This window comes from Eurosta solidaginis, chromosome 5, assembly GCF_040869045.1.
Source record: "Eurosta solidaginis isolate ZX-2024a chromosome 5, ASM4086904v1, whole genome shotgun sequence".
NCBI classification, from domain to species: domain Eukaryota; kingdom Metazoa; phylum Arthropoda; class Insecta; order Diptera; family Tephritidae; genus Eurosta; species Eurosta solidaginis.
The window spans coordinates 253768302-253791809 of NC_090323.1; the positions used below are offsets into that span (position 1 = coordinate 253768302).

The 23508-nt window shown below is 38.7% G+C and overlaps 1 protein-coding gene across 1 annotated transcript in view; it reads right to left on the reverse strand.

Annotated features, from left to right (window-relative positions):
• The window catches only part of cue (Protein cueball), a 72685-nt gene that overhangs the window by 10315 nt on the left and 38862 nt on the right, over nt 1-23508 (reverse strand). Inside the window, exon 2 of the mRNA XM_067789838.1 lies at nt 4017-5400. Coding sequence (XP_067645939.1) covers nt 4017-5400 — 1384 coding nt within the window. The remainder of the gene's footprint in view (nt 1-4016; nt 5401-23508) is intronic.

A 23508-nucleotide genomic window follows, 5' to 3' on the forward strand; every position in this document is an offset into this window, starting at 1 on the left:
TACCTGCAGCGCCACCCCAACAGGTTATACCATATTGGAGCTTGGAGTGGACTAAAGCGTAGTAAATAGTTTTAAGTGTTTCGTTTGAACAAACTTTTCTTAAATTGTAAAAATAACGAACGGAAGATCGCAAGTAGGACTTCAAACGAGAAATATGCGTAGACCAACTCAAGTTTTGGTCAACAATAACACCAAGATATTGGAAGTCGCTTACTTTTTCAATAGTGAAGCACTTATCGGAACAATTTACTTCAGCTTTAAACGATGCACAGAACAGAAAATTATTTAGTACAAAACGTTTGCAGTCAGTATAGCATGGAATACAATGGCTATGTCAGGTGAGGATTTTGGATGCAAATTGAAATACATCAACTTCGTTTTCTTGCTGACACAGAGCTTATGTGCTGCAAACCACACTCTTAGCAAATGCACATCGTTATTGATTCCTGCTACTAAATCCAGATAGGTCGATGAACCACAGGCGATAGCAAGGTCGTCAGCGAAGGCTGTTACTTTTCCATACAATGGCAGCGAGGTACACCTAAGCTAATTGTAACTGGGTTACTTATACTACTTCCAACTTTTACTTTTTGAATTCTTCCTGACAAATAAGATTTAAACCAATTATATATAAACCCACGGAAGCCCGCAAAATACAATTTATAATAAAATTTGGTGATCAACCATGTCAAATGCTTTAGTGATATCAACGAACAGTCCAGCACAGTTCTTTTTATTGTCTAGTTCCCTATATATGTGAGAACAAAAGTCCAGCAGGGCATCTTCTGTTGACCGCCCATATCTGAACCCGAATTGCATTGAGCTGAAATAGTTATTATTGTCAAGAAATGATAGGATTCGACCTTTAACCAGCTTTTCAAAAATTTTTGAAATTGAAGACAGTAATGAAATAGGCCTGTAGTTATTTATATCCGTTTTGTCACCCTTTTTAAATAAAGGAATGGCAATAGCGCATTTTAAGTCTAAAGGAAATGATCCACCTAAAATACTCATATTAAACAAATGCGTTAGGATATCAACTAAATTTAGTGCCACATATTTAAGAGTCTGATTCGAAATTCCATCACAACCACATTATCTAGAGTTATTCAGAGAATTAATTGTTTTTAAAACTTCAATGCCAGTAAATGGCTCGAAAAAAAAAATATTTCCCGAATTCGAGAACTCAGGTATCAGAGCGGAGGATTCGAAAACAGGTGATTGCCCTATTGATAGAAAGTGATCATTGAAAAGGTTTGCCACTGTTGGAGGATCAGAAAAGCTCACGCTACCATCACATAAAACAATTGATGTATTATTAGCTTTACAACTGCGATTCAGAAGACCGTTAATGATATTCCATTCCTTCTTTGGATTGCCATAGGAAGACCTAAACTCATTTCGATAGAAATTATCACGATCCACGTGTACTTCTTTTTTCAGCTCTCTACATAATTTCATATACCTGCTGCGAAGATTTGCGTTTGATGGGTGGTTTTTACACTTTTTTCCAAGCTTGTTTTTTAGATGAATTTTTTTGAGCAACTTTTTGCTAATCCATGGTTTTAACTTATAATCAGATCTGCGAGGGATAAAAGAAAAGCTAGCAGACTTAATGTGTCTGTTAAAAATGTTCAGAAAAATATTAAATGCCTTGGATACGTCTTTTTCAGAGTAACATTCATCCCATGACTCAAATCGTAATAGTTGATTTATCTGCATACATCTTAATAAGCTTTTTCCGTCTAACTCTGCTCTCCCCCACTCTTCACTTTTTCTTAATCCTTTTGTTCACTCTTCCCTCCGTCCTTTTCGCTTCATCTATCTCTATTTTCGTCTCACTCTATCTCTTTCTCAGTCTCCTTCTCCTTCCCTCTTTTCTCTTCTCATTCTTCTTCATCCCTTAAAGAGACTAATATAAGCAAGTTGTATACCAAATTTCAGGCAAATCGAATAGGACGTACATATGTAAATAGGTATGTGGGTATTATTAATTCATGTCTTTATTACGGTTTGGCATGCATATTTATCAGTTTTGCCAGGTTCAAATCGAATATCACAATGAAAATTACGTTAAAGCTCTCAGCAACAGCTTTCATTTAATATCCATATTGCACACACATTCTAGGGGTATTCGGGTCCACGTTTTGGCTTATATATCGTGACCCTAGTCACCCAGCGGTATAAAAATGACCCTGTACTAAAGCACACATTAACAGCTTCAATTTGATACCCATAATGTAAAAACACATCCTAGTGTTACCCTGGTCTACGTTTTGGCCTATATCTCGAGACCCTAGTCACCAATAGGTATGAAAACTAAGCTGTATTAAAGCACTCATCAACAGCTTCAATTTGGTACCCATAATGTAAAAACACATCCTAGTGTTACCCTGATCCACGTTTTGTTCCATATCTCGAGACCCTAGTCACCAATACGTATGAAAACTACCCTGTACTAAAGCACTCATCAACAGCTTTCATTTGTTATCGATAATGTATAAACACATTCTACAGGTACCTACCCGAATTCACGTTTTGGCCTTTATCTCGAGACCCTAGTCACCAATACGTATGAAAACTACCCTGTACTAAAGCACACATCAACCGCTTTCATTTGTTATCCATATTGTATAAACACATTCTACGGGTACCTACCCGGATTCACGTTTTGGCCTATATCTCGAGACCCTAGTCACCAATAGGTATGAAAACTAAGCTGTATTAAAGCACTCATCAACAGCTTCAATTTGGTACCCATAATGTAAAAACATATCCTAGTGTTACCCTGATCCACGTTTTGTCCCATATCTCGAGACCCTAGTCACCAATACGTATGAAAACTACCCTGTACTAAAGCACTCATCAACAGCTTTCATTTCTTATCCATATTGTATAAACACATTCTACGGGTACCTACCCGGATTCACGTTTTGGCCTATATCTCGAGACCCTAGTCACCAATACGTATGAAAACTACCCTGTACTAAAGCACTCATCAACAGCTTTCATTTGTTATCGATATTGTGTAAACACATTATACGGGTACCTAACCGGATTCACGTTTTGGCCTATATCTCGAGACCCTAGTCACCAATACGTATGAAAAATACCCTGTACTAAAGCACTCATCAACAGCTTTCATTTGTTATCCATATTGTATAAACACATTCTACGGGTACCTACCCGGATTCACGTTTTGGCCTATATCTCGAGACCCTAGTCACCAATAGGTATGAAAACTACCCTGTACTAAAGCACTCATCAACAGCTTTTGTTTGTTATCCATATTCTATAAACATATGCTAGGGGTACCCGGGGTACGAAAAATACTCCGTATCAAAGTACTCATAAACAGCTTCCATTTGATACCCATATTGTACAAACACATCCCAGTATTACCCAGGTCCACGTTTTAATCTCAAGACCCTAGTCAGAACGGCATAAAAAATATCCTATGCCTCCTGGTTCTAAGCTACCTCTCAACCAATTTACCTCTCCACCAATGGTTCATCCGTTCTTGAGTTATAAATAGTGTAACTAATACCACTTTCTTTTATATATGTGACCCGGTCTATGAAAAGGTGGCTTATGACTCAAAAAAGAAATTGCGAGAAACAACTGTTAAAGATAAACAATGCATTTCTTCAGTTTCTTAGTAGTTTTTTTTTTTGCATTATGAACAGTCATGCCCAAAAGGCAAGGCACAAACCAGTTTCTGACCGATATTTCGGCTCCATTGCCATCGAAAAAAATGCCATAAAAAAAAATCTGAGGATGCTTCACCAGCCACCAAAGTGGCATGGAAGGTACCAAAGGCTTCATCGTCTTTCATTTGTGCTCTTCTTTCTCTACATTTTTAGTACACTTCTAAGCAAGTTAGGACTTTCTAGTTTTCACCACGTGAAAGAGCGTCTCAAAAACTATCGAAAGCAGAAAAAAAGTGGAAAAATGTTTTTTGAGTCATAAGCCTCCTTTTCATAGACCGGGTCACATATATAGATAACACTACTCACATATCGCTGCAACTGAAAGGTACATAAGTGTCAGGCTCCAGCATTAAAATTTTACAAAATAGCGCGCAAATTTCTGTAGAATTATGTTCACAACGCATACCACCAAAATGTTCCTTGCATTCACAAGTTGGTTCCCCAGTATCCAATATAGCACAACGTCCATCATTCAAACAGTAGTCCGCACATTTATACCACTGACAACGCCCGCCATGGTAGCTGAGTGGGCATTCGCATGTTGGTAGACCCAAGGAAGACATTACACATGTGCCATGTATACAATAATTTAGACATTCGTTAGTTTCGCAACGTTCGCCTATGAACCCGATTTTGCATATACAACTTGTTGTTTGTGGTATAAATTCACCGCCATTTAGGCAATAATTTTTTTGTAGAAAATTTGTATCAATATCTAGCGCACTATCGTTGCTGGGTATAGGAGAGAGTACACGATTCCGAATAGTGGCTATTACTTTGTGACAATGCTGATCATTTTGTAAGTTACTAAAATAATGGACTCGCGCTACAATGCCACGTGGTCTATCCGTATATTTAAGTATCATATTTGCTTCTATACTCTCAACGGCTTTATCACCATTATCATAATCAGCTGATGGCATATGCAGTTTTGTTATTGATGTATCATTGAGAAATTTCTGATGACCCCATATGGCACGATTTGTATTGTCTGTCCAAAATATGGCATCTTTTGTTACAGCCAAACTAAACGGTTCATTATTTAGACCTTTCATTATAACTTCACGTTCGCTACCATCTAATTTGGCACTCTCTACCGAAAAGTGTATGCCACGTTGTGCCACCACATAATAAATACGATCAGTCAATTGATCTACGATAATACCATGTGGTGCAAACATATCATCATGTACGATCACCTTACGATCACTTCCATCTAAACCAATACGTTCGATGCTTGGATTTGAAAAATTTGAATTGGTCCAAAATAATGAACGACGACAAAAATCGATAGCTATGCCATCGGGTAGAACGTCTTCCTTTGAAAAGTCCAAAAATACATTTGGTTTAGTTGTTTCGTTGGCATCAACAGATATCATAAAGATTTTCTTATTCAATGTGTCGCTCCAATAGAGTTTACGTTCGAGGGGATCGTATGCGAGCGAACGTATGTCCTCGTGTTTTGTTCGTTGTACCATTTTCTCAATTAAATGTGGATCTTCATAATCTTTTGGTATCATTAGTGCGAAAATACTACCATTATTGTGTACTTCATCGTTAAAATAAACTTTCTCTTCGGCTTCATCAAATGTAATCGCACCAAGATGATCAAATTGATGCGCTGCTGAAGTGACCTCCTTCCAATGTTCGTCGTAAAACACAATCTTTTTTTGAGTTGTGACGGCAAAATCTGCAGAAAATATATTTTAAAAAATTATTTAAGAATAAGACAGGATGAAAGTAAATTTAGTAGCAGTCTAACAAAGCATGGTCTGTTCAATTAACTGGACTCACATACCCACATGTGTGCACCTTCGAAACCCGTTAAAAATTGTTAAAATAGATGCTTTTTTAAAATTGTATGCGGTCAGAAGCTAAATGGACCTAACAAGACTCGAGTTCAGCCCGTCGTAAAATGTCGAAAAGATATGTATCTATAGTTAAATCTACAGACAACATATGTTTTGTTTGCCTCTTTGTAATGTGCAACTGACTACCAGAGTCTCTGCAAAGAACTGACAGGTATCTATAGTTAAATCTACAGACAACATATGTTTTGTTTGCCTCTTTGTAATGTGCAACTGACTACCAGAATCTCTGCAAGGAACTGCGAGGCTTTGACAAAACTTTCTCTATAAGATCAATATACGATTATTTTTATTATAGGATGCGAGAGGAAAGTAAATTAGATGGGGTTATTCACTGGAAGAAGCTACAGGCCTGCCAAAAAACTGCTCTCAGAACCGCCACGGGCTGTATCCTTGTGCCCCCAGAACACCATCTACATAATAAGGCGAGAATACTCCCCATCAGGGAGAGAAATGAGATGCTAACCAAACAGTTTCAGTTGAATACACAGAAACCTGGGCATCCCAACAGACATCTGATTGATGAGCCAACACCGCCTAGGGGCTTAAGGAGTAATCTCCGTAAGCATTATGAGGAAATACGGCACCTGAGAACTCAGCCGTATGAAGCAAAATAACACAAGCAGGTCCTAAGTGAGCTCCACAAACAGGCGCCGGACCTTTATGCCAGGAATTGCCCGGTGAATCCAGTACTCAAAGAACAGTACCCAAAAGTTGGGGAAGAGGAACGCATACTCCCCAGAGAAACACGAGTCACTCTAGCTCAACTTCGTTCTGGATACTGTAACAGGCTAAACTCTTACCTATCCATAATCAACCCCGACACACAAAATGTATGCCCCGCTTGCAATGTGTCCCCACTTGACACCAACCATCTCCTTAATTGTAATGTGGAACCAACGCCTCTAACACCCCTTTCATTATGGTCCACCCCTGTTGAAACAGCAAGTTTCCTTGGACTCCCGTTAGAGGATATTGATGACAATTTGTGATCGATCGCACCTATTGGGTGGGCGAAGCACTGCTACAACAACAACAACAACAACAGAGGAAAGTAAATCAACCGCACAGAAAACAAATTCGACAGGATACTCAGTGATAGGCTCTGTAAAAACAAAACTTCCGTCTAATGTACAGACAATCTGGTCTCCCTGGGCGAGATTGTGTTGTCTCCACTATGTTGCCTTGCCTACAGAACAAAATGAGTATACGGGAGGAAGTCCACAGAAACTGTGCTACATGAAGTGGATAATCCCGAAAAAAGATGGTGCTATGGCTGTATAAGGTAATAATGCGACCGGTGATGATGTACGGCTCTATAGTGTGGTGGAGAGAAATTTCCCCAGCCTACAGAAAGTTCAGCGCGATTAGTGTGTTAGCACCATCGGAGATTATCGCCCCATTGCGGCTTTCAATCCAAATTTAAAGCTACTTTCGATAGACTTGCATATACTCTGTACATCGGCAATGAGGATCTACATGCTGCAAAGAAGCTCAGCATGAGTGTACCAGCATCCTCAATCCACTTTAGGCGGGCATATTCATGTCATCGAAAGCTAAAGATGGAGGGCAGATTTATTACTATACATTCACGTAAGAATGATTCGAAGACACTGACAACTCTAAGGTGGACTCAGGGGGCTGTAATCTACTCGGTCTATATAGAGATTGCATTTAAGCTTCCCTTATATTGTAGTGTGTTTTAGACAGAATTCCTCCCGATTACGCAAGCTTGCAAGGGCCCCAGGTCAAACTTTAACGAGAAACGTATAAGAAACCTCCTGAATATATCTAGAGTCGACACCCAAAAACTTATAACGTCCTGCACCGGTTATTGGATTATAGGAATGCAAGCGGAAAGGAAGGGTATTCGGTATAAGGACTACTGCAGAAGCTGTAACTATCTGAGAGACTGCGGAGAGTTTTCTTTGTAAATTCCGGGTTCTAGTTAGAAGACGCCTACGAACCCTAGAAAGTTACTTTTTGAAAAGCAAAATAAATCTGCAAATAGCTTCCTGGCTACTTGGGTCGCCGACATTATACGTATCTACCTATCCATGATGCGCTACATTTTATTTAGGAAATGTGCTGATAGGATTTCCCGACTACAGCCTCGAGGCGCTTTTGGAAAATTGTCTTACCAGCCACCGCACCCGAATATAGGACGCTCAGTGTGGTGAGCAAGCACCCTAAGTATTCTCTATAGCAAGGCAGCAGCCACAAATAAAGCTTTGCAATTTTTCAGCGGGACCTCACCGCTTGCGCATTGGTATCCATGCCAATGTTGGCAGCCATAATTTCGAAATAGTAAAAGACTTCGTTTATCCGGGAACCAGAATTAACACAAATAACATCAGCTCTGAAAAGAATTACTATTGCCAATGAATGCTAGCATGGACCATGACAACATCAGATGAAGCGGCACTGGGAGTTTTCGAGAGAAAAGTTCTTCGAAAGATTTGCGGATCTCTACCCGTTGGCGACGGCGAGTACCGAAGAAGATTTAATGATGAGCTGTACGAGCTGTATGCATCAACATTGGCGCCAGTTAACTTAAAGAAGAAGCGATTGGTGTGCGTTGTTGGGCGATCATAACCCTTGAAACGGTTAAGCGCCAATTAAGTAAAAACGACGTGGCTTGAATGAAACCTTTCGAAGGTCCACATTTTTTTTAAATTGCGAGTGCAGCGTTTTCTGGTTTAACCAGAGATTTAATTTTATATTTTTCAACCACTATTGGAAGGTTAACTTTTGTAAACCACTAATGTTAATTGAAAAATGATTTTTAAATATTTTTTTTTCAAAAAAATGCACATTTGTTGTTTTGGCTTTGCAAAATTTGACATATATAATATTTCGTTAAAACAAAAATGGCACATTCGTGACTTTGGCATTGTACCGACGATATAAAAACGTGTATTTTGATATGAATGCGAATATCGACATGTTGCGAATCATTCGCTTTTGCGAATGCGAATATTTGCCACATCTTTATTGTTAAGTTCGTGTGCGATAAATTCATTTATTGCCCTTGGCCTTTGCGCGAATCATCAGTGAACACCGCAGAAAAGTGTAAGAAGGCAATGGTGGGTTAATATAAAAGGGGGACTGGCTGGCATCACACATTTACGGAATAACCAAGTTTTACCTACGTCATATCGTCACATACAAAATCTCATTTGTTATCATTATAATTAAATTTAGCATTCCACATTTGAAGATTAATTAGAGTGCTCGTTTCGACGTAAGCTAAACAATTAAAAAGTTATTTTGCTTCGGATAATTTAGGTATGACTGTAAACATTTTGATTTCTGGTATAAACTAGTATCAAATCGAATGCAATATTTTAATTGAAACTGTGTGCAAGATATTATCGATTATCCAGAAAGCGATCATTTAAACTAAATTTCTCGTTTCGAATGTAAAAGACAAGAACTTTCATGCAATATCTATTTGGAATATGCATGATATCAAATATCTTATTTCTTATAGCATATAGTCAGTTCGTACATAATCAACCTTTATAAAATTTTTGAAATTTCAATTTGGGGTATTCACGTCAGGTCATTATAAAATTATATTGTAACGAATTTAGTGAAATTCCGCTTATTTGAAACCTTCTGCTAACGTTCGAATCGCTAAACTGTTGAATAAGTAACTCCAATATTCAGTAATGCAAAATGGTCTTTATTAGACTACTTTGAGAGTACTTCACAATATCTCTGACTTCACAACTAATTACGTGTTTAAATCAAACTGCTTAATCATGCCTCAGCTTGCGCTGCTTTTATACTCTCGGTTTCCTCGTTCAACCATTTCTGCTAAGGTCTAGTAATTTCGTGAACTTCATGCTTGTTTACCAGCCTTATACAGGTATAACTATTTCGTGATATGTGATTGCTATAACATAAAGTTACAAGTATATAAAAAACAAGTACAAACAACACCCCCTCTCAATCACATAAGTTTAGACTTTTACACAATTGTGAAATCTTCTGTAATCTAAAGACTTCGTAAATACATCAGCTATTTGATTTTGAGTGTTAATATATTCTAATTTGACATTTCCTTTGGTAATGTGGTCACGAATGAAATGATGTTTTATGTCAATATGCTTTGATGTTTTACTTTCTGAATTTTTAGCCATCGCCATCGTTATCTTCACACATCAGTACTGGTGATTGCGCAGTTATAATATTTAAATCGATCAAAACACCTCGAATCCATAACCCTTCCGCAATTGCTTGACTTAAGGCAATGTATTCAGCTTCACTTGATGATGTTGCAACTATTGCTTGCTTTCGGCTTCCCCAAGATATCGGACAGCCATATACGAAAAATACAAAACCACTTACTGATTTTCTGTCTAATGTGTCTGATGCCCAATCAGCATCTGCATAGCCTGTAAGTTCTGAACAATTAGCTTTCTTGTAAACCAAGTCTAAGTTTTTTGTTCCCTTGAGATATCTGACAATTCGTTTCAATGTCTGCCAATGGGTTTCACTAGGTTGTTGTTGGAATCTACCCATGTAACCTGCATGATAGCATATGTCTGGACGTACACTTAATATCAGATACATTAAACTGCCTAAGAGTTCATGATATGGGTTTTCAGTTCGTTTTCCATTATCTAGCGACATCTGCAAACCTTTCTCCATTGGTGTTTTTGCAGGATTACAATCTGGCATTCCAAATTTTTCCAATATTCTATCAATATGGCTTCTTTGACTCATCTTGAGAACACCGCTCTTCTGCTCATAATAAATTTTTGTCCCAAGATAGTATCGCAAGGGACCACAATCAGACATCTTAAAAATTTTGCCAAGCTCTTTTTTCAATTGTTCAATTACTTCCAAATTACTTCCAGAAATGAGTATGTCATCAACATATAAAATTAGATATAATACGTTAGTAGCAGAAATTTTAAAATACAAACAGTAATCATGCTTAGAACGTTCGAAACAATTTGCCAACAAAAATGAATTAAATTTCTCATTCCAACATTTAGGACTTTGCTTTAAACCATAAAGCGATTTTCGAAGTTTACATACCAATCCCTCCGATGCTTCCAAACCTTCGGGAACTGCCATAAAAATGTCTTCTTTTAAAGTGCCGTACAAAAATGCTGTTTTTACATCTAGTTGGTGTAAATAGTAACCCTTTTGCACACTGATCGCCAACACAATGCGGACAGTTGTCAACTTTGCCACAGGAGCGTAGGTTTCCTCGTAATCAACACCAGCCTTCTGTAAGAAACCTTTCGCAACCAATCTCGCTTTGTGACTCACTGGATTTCCATCAGCATCCTCCTTCACACGAAAGATCCATTTTGATTTTAGTAACTTAACATTAGGTGGATGTGGAACTAATTCCCAAACACGGTTTTCGTTCATTGAGTTTAGTTCTTCATTGATAGCCTTCATCCACAATTCTTTGTCAGACCTATTTTCGATATCTGCGTATGTAAGTGGTTCACATGGTGCATCCAAAATTGCTGAATACCCATAAATGTATTGCATAAATCTATTTTTGATTCTCTCACTTCGGCGAGGTTGTGATTCGTCTTCTTGAATATTGGAAATACCATTTTCACTATCATAAGAAGATTCACCAACATCAGAATCTTCCACATCATCTTCAGGACAGCCACTCCCGTCATCTCTATCGTGATTTTCGTTAATTTTGTCAGGAGAGGAATCAGCATAAATTTCACTTTCCTCCCCCTCTTGCTGATGACGTACGTCAATGAGCAAATAGTTCCTGACCTCATCAGATGATTTGTTTGGTAGTTTGAATGTATACACGAGTTCGTTAAAACGAACGTCCCTTGCTATTACAATTTTTTCTTTATTTATATCCCACAGTCTATAACCGTTAGGAGCATACCCCATCATAGCAACCTCAATGGATTTAACATCGAGTTTCTTCCGTTTTTGTTGAGGGATCCATGCAAATGCCTTGCAACCGAAAACCCTTAGTTTGGATACATCAGGCTTTTGATTATACCATAATTCAGCTGGGGGTTTTTTTTAAATTAAGACTTCGACAAGGATTTCTATTTAGAATATAATTTGCGGCAAGCGCTGCTTCGCCCCAAAACATCTTTGGAATACCGCTTTCGAGTAGCATGGCCCTTATTCTTTCAACAAGTGTTCTATTGAATCGTTCAGCGACCCCATTTTGCTGTGGCGAATAAGCTTTAGTGCATTGAATTTGAATACCCTTCTGTATCAAGAACGATATAGCTTGTTTAGACATATACTCACGCCCTTGGTCGACAGTTATCATTGCAATAGAGATATTATGCATTGACGATACCATAGCTTCGTACTCAACTAGCTTTTCATAAACTTCCGATTTCTTTTTAATTAAATATATATAACCGCGAAATGACTAAAATCGTCTATGAAACTTACAAAATATTTGTACCCATCCCATGTCATCGGATCAAAAGGACCACATATATCTGTATGAATTCTTTCTAGCAAACGTGATGATGTTGGACGACTACCGTTAAATGGACTTCGGCACTGCTTTCCTTGAATACATACATCACAGAAACCAACTGGCATATATGTTTCCAAGCCACGAACCATTTGATTTTGAACAAGACCTTGAACTGAACTATCACTTGCGTGACCCATTCGCCCGCGCTTGCTTTGCTTTGCGGCAATTTAACACGGCAGTCCTTTTTCATATGGCCCCGCTTCTTGCATCTATGGCAAACCCCAGTGAATTTCTTATATTTGTCAAAGACAGTTAGTTACGGGTGAACATTCGAAGAGTGCAGACGTGCGAGCGTGCAGAAGCTCACGACAATCGGCATATGAATTTCTATTTTCTATTCTTTCTTTAAACATAAATGTCAAATTCAATTACTTTTATTAAATTACATAAACATAACTCGGAACGTTTTATTATTTAATCGGGTTTTAATAGTTCAGAAGTAGGATTCGCGCGGGCCTACAAAATATTTTAGACATACGTACATACATATATGTCTACCTATCGAATGTACAAAAACGAAGTTTCTCCTCAACGCGTACAGATGTATGTACCAAAATAGAGCAACGTTCTCTGCTCAAACGAAATACTTAAAACGAAAAGCTTAACAAAAGGAGCAACGTACTTGGCTCAACGGAAAATATTTCAAACGGCACTGGCAACGGCTAGTCTTTCACAGCAAACAGCAACGTTATTGTTGTAGCGAAAGACAGTGCAAAATTCAGCGAATTAAGTCTGCTAAAGGCAAGGCAGCAACGTCACATGTGTATATGTGTGTACAGGCCAACGACAATCAACGTTACGGGTGCAAACGAAGCAGTAAAGCGAACATACACATAAACACTACTCAACGTTTTAAACGGCGCAAATCAACGCTAACGCAGAGACGGCGCAGCGATCTAGCTTTACAGGAATTGGACAACGGCAGCAGACGCTACGCAGAATTGTTCTGCCTAACGGGAAAACAAACGAAAGTTGTTGTTGGCATGCTTGCTTGGGGTCGAAGTGGAAAAATACTGGAGTGGCAAGCAGACAGCGACAAGAACGGACAGTTTTTGGCAAGCAACGGCGACGAAAGGAAGCAAAAGTTAATTGCTTAAGCAACGGCTTGTAAAATAAAGGGAAAAAACTGAAGCAAAAGTCACCATGCAAATAAAAATAGAATCTTTAACCGTGGCACAAATAAATAAACTATTGCGAAACGCAAATATTTCAGCGACAGGCAATAAAGCACACAAAGTTGCGGCATTAATTCAACATTTTGATTCTGATGAAATTGATGCCAATGAGATCGATCAGGAAGAACCTTGGGAAAGACCAATCAGTGAGTTGAGGGATATGATCACGGAATTAACAAGGTCATTGCAAACGCAAAATGCATCACGACCATCCGTTGAACCTGTTACATCCCAAGAAACAGTACGAGAATCCAATGTACAATCGACCACACAGCAGGCATCCACGTACAAAATACAAGACATTGTTGGAATCTTACCAGAGTTTAACCCGTTGAAGAAATTAATCACTGCACAACAATTTGTAACGAAGGCTGAGCAGCTGCAACGAACATACTTATGGAGTGACAATTTGCTACTTTTTGCGGCACAACAAAAGCTCGTAGGCGTAGCAAAAAGCTGGCTGGATGCTCAACCGGTGTTCCAGTCTTGGACTGATTTGGTGAGTATGCTATTGAAAGATTTTCCGTGTGTAGTAAATTCTGCGGAAATTCACAGGGAACTTGGCCGACGCAAGCGAAAATCTGGCGAGACATTGATTGAATATTACTACGAGATGTTAACGCTCGGAAGACGGGGTAATTTAGATGACGCATCTATAAACTTTTATACGATCAATGGTATAAGCGATCCACAAACAACACGTACGCTATTAGCAATGAATCTAAATACCAGCAATGAGCTGCTACAGTCACTAGAAAACTTACAAACGGTACAGTCAACAAATTCGATACAGCCAAACCCAACGTCAACGTTTAGCACTAACATGCGCAGGGGACGCTCTGAACAATCGCAAAGATCAGTGAAGTGCTTCAACTGCAATGAACATGGACATATCGCTGTTAAATGTCCGCAACCACAAAAGAAACAACGCTGTTCTAAGTGCTCGAAAGTGGGCCATGACAGCAAGGAATGTCGAGTAAACACCAAGCCAAACGTAGCAGAAATTGTGGAGTCGAAAAAACCTTCGCAAGTGCCACCTATAATTCAACACGTCACAATTGATGGTAAATCTTACGACGCATTGGTCGATACAGGCAGCGACCACTCACTAATAAGCGAACAAGTAATACCAACGATGCAATGCATCCCTGCATATAAGCGCTTTAAAGGTTTCGGAGGTTCAACTGTGGAATCTACACGAAAGGCCGACGTAAAGTTAATGATCAATAACGAAAATGTCCACGCAAACTTATACGTAGTACCGGGCAATACACTTGGGTATGACCTACTACTTGGACGAGATATTTTGTGCGGAGCCAACAAACGGCTGATCATCGACAATGGGTCTTTACAGTTACAAGTCAAATCGAACATGTTTAAAATCAACGATCAGCTGAATGATACACAACGTAACGATGTAAAGTCCATGTTACATGAGTATGAAGATTGCTTTGCGGAAGATGTGTCAACGTTGGGAAGATGTAACACTACCACTATGGAAATTAAAGTGACACAGTCGGGACCAATAGTCGGAAAACGATATCAGGTTCCACTATCGCAACAACGAGAATTAACGTCAATTTTAAACAACTTATTGGTCAACGATATAATCCGTCCAAGTACATCACCACACGCTGCATCGGCACTTTTAGTACGCAAAGCCAGCGGAGAGAGCCGAATGTGCATCGATTACAGGGCACTGAACGCCGTCACTGAACGTAAGAACTTCCCAATGCCTGTGGTCGAAGAGCAACTCTTTAAGTTAGCTGGAGGGAAATTCTTCACTACATTGGACAGGACCTCTGGCTATTACCAGATTCCGATGGATGAAAGCAGCAAGAAATATACTGCCTTCCTTACTCATGATGGATTATTCGAATATAATGTCATGCCATTCGGATTAGTCAATGCCCCAATGTACTTCCAGGAAATGATCACCAAAGTAACGTCAAAATTATGTAATCGAGACCGAGTCATCAGCTACGTCGATGAGATGATAATAGCAACACCAACAGTGGACGAAGGTAAGATCGTGCTAAAAGAAGTCTTGGAGGCGATACGTCAATGTGGTCTCACACTCAGACCTTCCAAATGTAACTTCCTTTGCGAGACCGTCAAATTTCTAGGTCACAATGTAGGTGACACCGGCATAAGTCCAGGTGATGGCAAGACGAAATGCATCAGCGATTTTCCCAAACCATCGAATGTCGTAGAAGTACGTCAGTTTCTGGGACTGACCGGATTCTTCAGAAAGTTTGTAGAGAAGCATAGCCACATCGCAGCACCACTAACAAAGCTGTTAAAGAAAGACGCAGCCTTCATTTGGTCAGAAGAACAAGACAGAGCGTTTGACCAGCTAAAGCAAGCAATCACGTCTAAGCCAGTACTAGTCTTGTACGATCCAAGTAAATCACATGAGGTGCATACGGACGCCAGCCACCTTGGTTTGTCAGGCATATTGCTGCAGGAGGAAGCTGATGGTCTTAAACCAGTGTCGTTTTATAGCCGTCAGTGCAATGATGCAGAGTCACGCTATGCAAGCCATGAATTAGAAGTCCTAGCCATAGTGGAAACACTAGACAGATTCCGAATGTATCTATTAGGCACGAAGTTCACCGTAGTTACGGACTGCAATGCGATCGTGACAACAAAAGCAACGTCGAAATTACCACCACGTATAGCCAGATGGTGGCTACGCCTACAAGAATACGAAATTGAGTGTAGGCATCGTCAAGGCTCGAAGATGCAGCACGTCGACTGCTTAAGCCGTTCGCCTACCCTACCTCCATCTGAGCCGGAGACTGTAGCTGAAAGAGTTCTAGCTATAACCAGTGAAAACAGCGACGACTGGATTTATACAATGCAGATGCAGGATGAACATGTGAAAACTATTGTTACAGCTTTAAAAACAAACGGCGATGGAGCATCTCAGTTCCGGGATGACTTCATCATTCACAACGGTCGATTATATCGAATTGTCCAAGATGAGCGACGACTAGTTATTCCTCAGGCTATCAGGTGGCGTGTCACCAAATCTTGTCATGACGACGCTGGCCACTTTGGAGTCGAGAAAACATTACAACGTCTGCAAAAGTATTTTTGGTTTAGGCAAATGAGGCGATACGTAAAGTCTTATATCGCAGCTTGTCCCGAATGCTGTTTAAATAAGATTAAAGGAGGCAAACTGGAAAGTCAAATGCATCTCACCGAAGTTCTACCAATTCCATTTCGAGCAATGTATATGGATCATCTCGGACCGTTCACCAAAAGCAAACGAGGAAACCAATACGTCATTGTTTTAGTTTGTGGTTTCACCAAATACACGATATTGAAAGCGGTACGTAACACAAAGACGACACCAGTCCTATCAATGCTGCAAGAAGTTATGGCAATTTTCGGGCAGCCTTTACGGATTACCACTGACCGAGGAACTGCCTTTACATCAAAGGAATTCGAATCCTTTATGACACGCTTTGGGATTCAGCACGTCAAAACAGCTGTACGAACGCCCCGAGCAAACGGCCAGGCAGAGCGCGTCAACCGCACCATATTATCAGCAATTCGATGCTCAACAAAGACCACCAAAGATTGGGACAGCACCCTTTCCAACATCCAGTGGTGCATTAACTCGCAAAACAATAGCACAACAAAGATAAGTCCCAACGAACTTGTGTTCAATTTCGATTTACGATGCGTCAGCGATAATCGACTAATACAAGCACTAAGCGACGAAATATCCATGTCAGATGACGACGACAAACAGGAGAAGCTACAGAACGCCATACAGAATATCAGCAACGAGAGGCAAAAATGGAAGCAAAGATACGACCAAAAGCATCAGAGTCCACCAGTATACAACGAAGGACAATTGGTCGTTATTGACCATGTACCAACCGCAACAGGTGACACACACAAACTCGATCCGAAATTCAAGGGGCCTTATATTGTCACAAAACAGCTAGTTCATGATCGATACGTTGTGGAAGATCTACCCGACGCACCACGTACACAACGAAGATACTGTAATGTAGTCTCCAGCGACCATATGAAACCATGGTGCCGTTTAAGTCCAGATCTCGAAGGCGACTATAATGAAGCAAACGAAAGTACCGAGGATGAGACGTCCTAGGAGGACGAATGTCAGGAAAGGCCGAGCTGTCAAAGACAGTTAGTTACGGGTGAACATTCGAAGAGTGCAGACGTGCGAGCGTGCAGAAGCTCACGACAATCGGCATATGAATTTCTATTTTCTATTCTTTCTTTAAACATAAATGTCAAATTCAATTACTTTTATTAAATTACATAAACATAACTCGGAACGTTTTATTATTTAATCGGGTTTTAATATATTCTCCAGAAAATGCTGTAACTTTATCAACATCACATTGCCCATCTTCCCGATCTATACGTTTAGCTTCCTCTGCTAAAAGCCGCTGCTTCACCAGATCAACATTAAGTTCTGCTTCGCTCATATTCTCAAGAGCTGTAACAACAGGATCATAAACCTCGGGTAAGGTTGCAAATAATTGCGCAACAACATCATTCTCTGTAACAGTTGCTCCGGACGATTTGAGTTTACGTATAAGCTCATCAAAAACCAGAAAATGTTTGCGTAAAACATCACTTTTCTTCATTTTTAAATTGGCTAACTGTTTACGTACCTATGTCTGACTCGAAACAGACTTCTTCGCAAAAGTGCATTCCAACGCTGCCCACATCTCTTTGGATGTTTCCTTCTCTCGAACATACTCCAGGTATTCAACAGCAATTAAGCTGACCAAAACTGATTTCGCTTTCTTGTCCTTTTTGCTGAACTGCTCTGCCGGAGGAGCCTCCTTTATGACTTCAAGAAGGTCCAGTGCATCTAAATGTAGTTGCACGCGAAAACTCCAGTTTTCAAAATTTTTACCATGAAATTGCAAAATTCCATGAGAAGAGTCTTTCTTGCTATCGCCCATAACCTTTTGTAATTATATATAATCGCAGTGAAATTTATTTAGTTATAATTGTGTTCGATACAAAGTTCAGAAAACAATTAAAATAATTTTCACAAAATATCTGACATATTTAACAAACTGATATGTGATTGCTATAACATAAAGTTACAAGTATATAAAAAACAAGTACAAACATCACTTAGTGATGCTAATCACCCCTATTCTGCATTTCGATTACGTTCCCGTTCTACGCTCCGCTTTAATCGAAGTTGGTTATTCTGCATTAGGATGGAATCGTAACGAGAAGAGGAAGAGCAAATGATTTTTCGAAATCAGCTGTTTGTACGGAATGTGTGAACATTGGAACAAAATAAATTAAAGAAAATTAAAAAAAAAACACTGAAAAACGTTTATATTTTATTATCCACGCCATTTTTTAGAAAAAAAAAGCAATAGAATATATTGCCGCCGTGTTAATTTTTTTTGAGTGAAGTGCTTTCATAATTGTAAGTGCGTTTTTGTCATTCTTTTGGCCAATTCCCTGCCGTGGCCACCAAGTTATGTTAAAACGGATTCCTGCACGAATATAGTTGACATTTTCTGAATTTTATGGATGCTAATTTCATTGCACTGGCCTAAAATACTTTATGAAGATTTATTTATTCTTTCCGCAAGGATTGTTTACGTTTTCGCTTCAACTTCCTCTACTCCGGCAGCTTGCTTTGGCATATAACTGGACCCAACGAACAGACACAAATTATAGCTGTCTATTATAATGGAATCAATAGCCGCGGCATTATTTGTGGAGTTGGAAAGCAACGCATACGAAAATGGCCAGGCGAGAATGGAAAGGGAAATATTGCGAGATTTGTGTAATCCATTTCAGATGAGTGACAAATTGTAACAAATTTAAGTTAAAAGTGGTAAAGTTTAATGACTTATTTTCTTATTTAGGCTCAAAAAAAAAACTTTCGACTTAATAAGGATGCTGTCAAGTATGTGTTAGATACTTTTGCGGGGCAAATCATCATCAAGCCTTCTACGTTTCTTGACAAGTTTTACTTACTTTTTTGTTAAAATTATGTTATAAATTAATAAAAAAATAAAAAGAAAACATTTTTCCGCCAACTAATTTGCAACTTGGAAAAACGGAACTACGATCGAAATGCAGAATACGCAAAATCGAACGATTCGAAGTTGGATCGAAAGAGATTGGAACACAGAATACAAAATTTGCTAAATCGAAAAAATTCCAATCCAAGTCGAAATGCAGAATAGGGGTGAATATTCGTCACAATATGCTTAAAAATTATTTTGACGTTGATCGGTGTTTCCTACTTAGGGATAGAACAATACTCTCCAACTGGGCGTTTACTCATCCCTTTTGGCTTCTTGGTTTGTGATCACTGAGCCACCTTTGTTGAGCGCAAAAACGTTCTTCGGGCAGTGTCATAGGATAACCCTGTGATGTTCGCCAACTTTTTGTAATTAACATTGGAATTATTCGTTCTAATGTTCGTATTAACTTTTCTCATTGTAGAAAGTTTGACTTTTCAAAAATAACATATTTATTGAAAGCGCAGAACTTTCTGTACCAGTCTTGTGCAGGTTTTTCAGTAGTTGATTAGGCTAAACTTAAACTAAGTTTGCTTAAACTCTAGCCAAATTTTAACTTCGGTTAAACTACAGAGCAGATTTCGTTTATCCACCAAAGACTGAAAAAATATTTCTTCAACTTTCGAGGTATATGTATATAGTATACAGTTTTGAAGTTGAGGTCAATATCAGAATAGATTGGCATTGAAAAAAGGTAAGTATCGAAATTTGTAAAATTCATATTTTTACTCAAGAAACAAAATTAATAACATTATTTTAAAATGGACTTGGCATTGTCAATGGTTGCCCAAGACTCGACAGCACCGAAATTCTACCGAACCTCTTGAATACCTGGAATTAACTATAGAGCTTAATGTTGATGTTCAATCGATCTCAAGTTAACATCTAGGAATCATTGGGATCACATTTGGGTAACCGTGGGTTTACATTTAATTTCCTACATCAGCAATTTTTACTAAAGTGAGTTTTAGATGGTTCAGTAATGCCTGTCCTTTCATATATGACATTAATGCCAGCTTTAAGACTTGGCTCAAATGGTATTCACTCTCGTTTTGAAAATGTTTCTATCAGCAATGAAATGCTGGTTCAAAAGCCTATATCTACTAGCATATATTTTTATACACAGCTATATATTTTACTTTTATTTTTTTCTAAGCGGGTTCGCTCCTCGGCAGTGTTTGGCAAGCACTCCGAGTGTATTTGTACCATGAAAAGCTTCTGAGTGAAAACACATCTGCAAGGCATAAAACAAGTAGGTTCCGTCCGCTAATTTGTACGAAAAATTAAAAGGAACACGACGAAATTGGAAGAGAAGCACGGTCTAAAATCTCTTCGGAGGTTATCGCTCCTTATTTATATTTTTTTATATTTTATTTTTAACCGGATAACTTACGTATACCAATAATAGTTGTGTTTTTTATTACGTGCGTGTAACTACATCTGCACTTGAAATTTGTATAGACTGCCAAGTCCCCACCTTTATCCACACTAATGAAATAGGTGTTTATAAAATCAGATGGAATCAATGGAAGTCCAAGTTTCATTATGTTCTTTTATAGACTTTTTTAATCTGTTTTCCTATCTCTAATTAAAAAACGAAATATCAACAGAGGAAATGCAAGTATTTTTGTGTAAATAAATTGTCGATGAGTCTTTTTCCGAAAGAGATTTTGATTGGGCCAGACTCACCTCTCTGTCCGTAAGCCGTTAAAGTTTTTGATACTCTATATTAATATATAGAACGGCTGAACGGATTGAGATAAAATTTTGAGCATAGATTTGGTGGTGGCTCGACATGGTTATAGGCTAAAAAAACCGCAAAGATTTAGAAACGTTTTTGTAGAGTTGATTTCATTTCAATATCCAACTTAGTTTGCGCGATATCCTCCAAAATGTGGACCAGGTTCACTTTATAATATGTATATAAAATAAAGTGGTGTTAGTTACATTATTTATAACTCAAGAACGTATGAAACGATTTGGCTGAAAATTGGTGCAAAGGTAGCTTAGAACCAGGAGACGGACATAGGATACTTTTTATCCCGTTCTGGATAGGGTCTTGAGATCATAACGTGGATCTGGGTAATCGTGGGATTTATGGGTTTATGAGTACTTTGATACGGGATATTTTTCGTACCCGTGGGTGACTAGGGTCTCGAGATATAGGCCAAAAAGTGGGACCGTGTACCACAGACGGTGTTTATACAATATGGATATCAAATTGAAGCTGTTGATGTGTGGTTTAGTACAGTTTTTATACCGCTGGGTGACTAGGGTCTCGAGATATAGGCCAAAAAGTGGGACCGTGTACCACAGACGGTGTTTATACAATATGGATATCAAATTGAAGCTGTTGATGTGTGGTTTAGTACAGTTTTTATACCGCTGGGTGACTAGGGTCTCGAGATATAGGCCAAAACGTGGACACGGAAACCCTAGAATGTGTGTGTAATATGGATATCAAATGAAAGCTGTTGCTGAGAAATTTAAAGTAATTTTCATTGTGATATTCGATTTAGTCGCATAAACCTGGCAAAACTGATAAATATGTATGCTTGCGAAGCCGAAATAAAGACATGAATTAATAACACCCACATACCTATTTACATACGTCCTATTCGACCAGACCAGAGACGGACTGGGACTGGGATTAGGACTAGGACTGGGATAGAGACTCGGAGTGGGACTGGGACTCGGAATGGGACTGGAATAAAATACATACCACCCTCTGGAGATAGAGTGAGACGAAGACAGAGATAGATGTTGCGAAAAAGACGGAGGGAGGAGTGAATAAAAGGATTAAGAGAAAGTGAAGAGGGGAGGAGGGCAGAGTTAGACGGAAAAAGCTTATTAGAATGTATGCAGATAGACCAAATTTAGGGTAGCACAACGTCTGTCGGGTCTTCTAGTACCTACTAAAGAGCCAACATCATAGCCTTCGGAATGGAACTCTAGCACATTACTCACTACAAGGCGCCATATTCAAAACATGGTTCAACATATACTCTACATCCAAAAAAATTTTATTTTTTTTGCGCTGCGAAACCTCTATTAACATATAATAATATTTTTCATACGAATAGCAACAAGTAAGGAAGCCTAAGTTCGGGTGAAACCGAACATTACATGCCCAGCTGTACATTTGATATGCTGTTGTTCTTTGTTTTGTGTGCTTAATAGTGTTACAAGGCTGCGCAATAATGCATATACATAGGTTCTATTCTAAACTAATTTTCGTTTAAAAGAAGCAAAAAGGATACAGAGGCTAACACCAATGACTTTGAGCGGGTAATAATGCAGTTTTCCTTCAGGTATGGGGATTTCCCTACTGTTTATATTAAAATAAAGATATGACAAAACAATAAACATAAACAAACAAGTGCCATTGTACTAAAAACCGCAATTACAAAAAAAAAGGGCAGGGTTATTAACGAAATTTACTAGAAATAGCTTATTACTTGGATCTACGCACTTTTACAAAATCTTTTATATAAAAGAAGGCGATTTAACCGATTTAGTCCATTTTTACTGAAAATACATATTTCCTGTTAAACACAAAAATTTTCGTCGAGTTATGGCTCCAGAAACGTTGGGAAATGCATTGTAAGAAAGGGGCAGTGCCACGCCCATTTTTCATGATTTGAATTTGTTCCCATTTCTGTTATAAATGGCACAAAATACTGTAACGAATTTGCCGCAAATCCTCTTATTTGCCCTTTTGCTAGGTTCGTATCGCTAATGGAAAAATGGCCTTTATTAAAATACTTCACAATAACACTCAAATTGTGCAACGAATAGCTTAATAAACAAACTGATAGCTCAAACGAAACTCCACTATTCGAAATAATACTGCTATTGCTCGCTAGATATCGTCTTAGTCGTAACTGCTTGACAAGTCAAATCAAACTCAAACTCCTCGCCTTTACTGTCGCGCCTTTTATACTTTTTGATTTCTAATTGCATACTTCTAGGCTTTTCCATTCCAGAACTTACTAGTTAGTTTCGGCTACAAAATCGCCAGCCACAACCACGTGCACAAATTATTGCCCTCTCTTGTGACAACTCGGATAAGATATATGCATGTGTTAGTGCATTGACTCTCCGCTGCTCGTATACGTACAAGGTACACATATATGCAGACGCAGTTATTGTTTCGTTTATGTAGATACATAATGATTGAATTATTGATGTGCA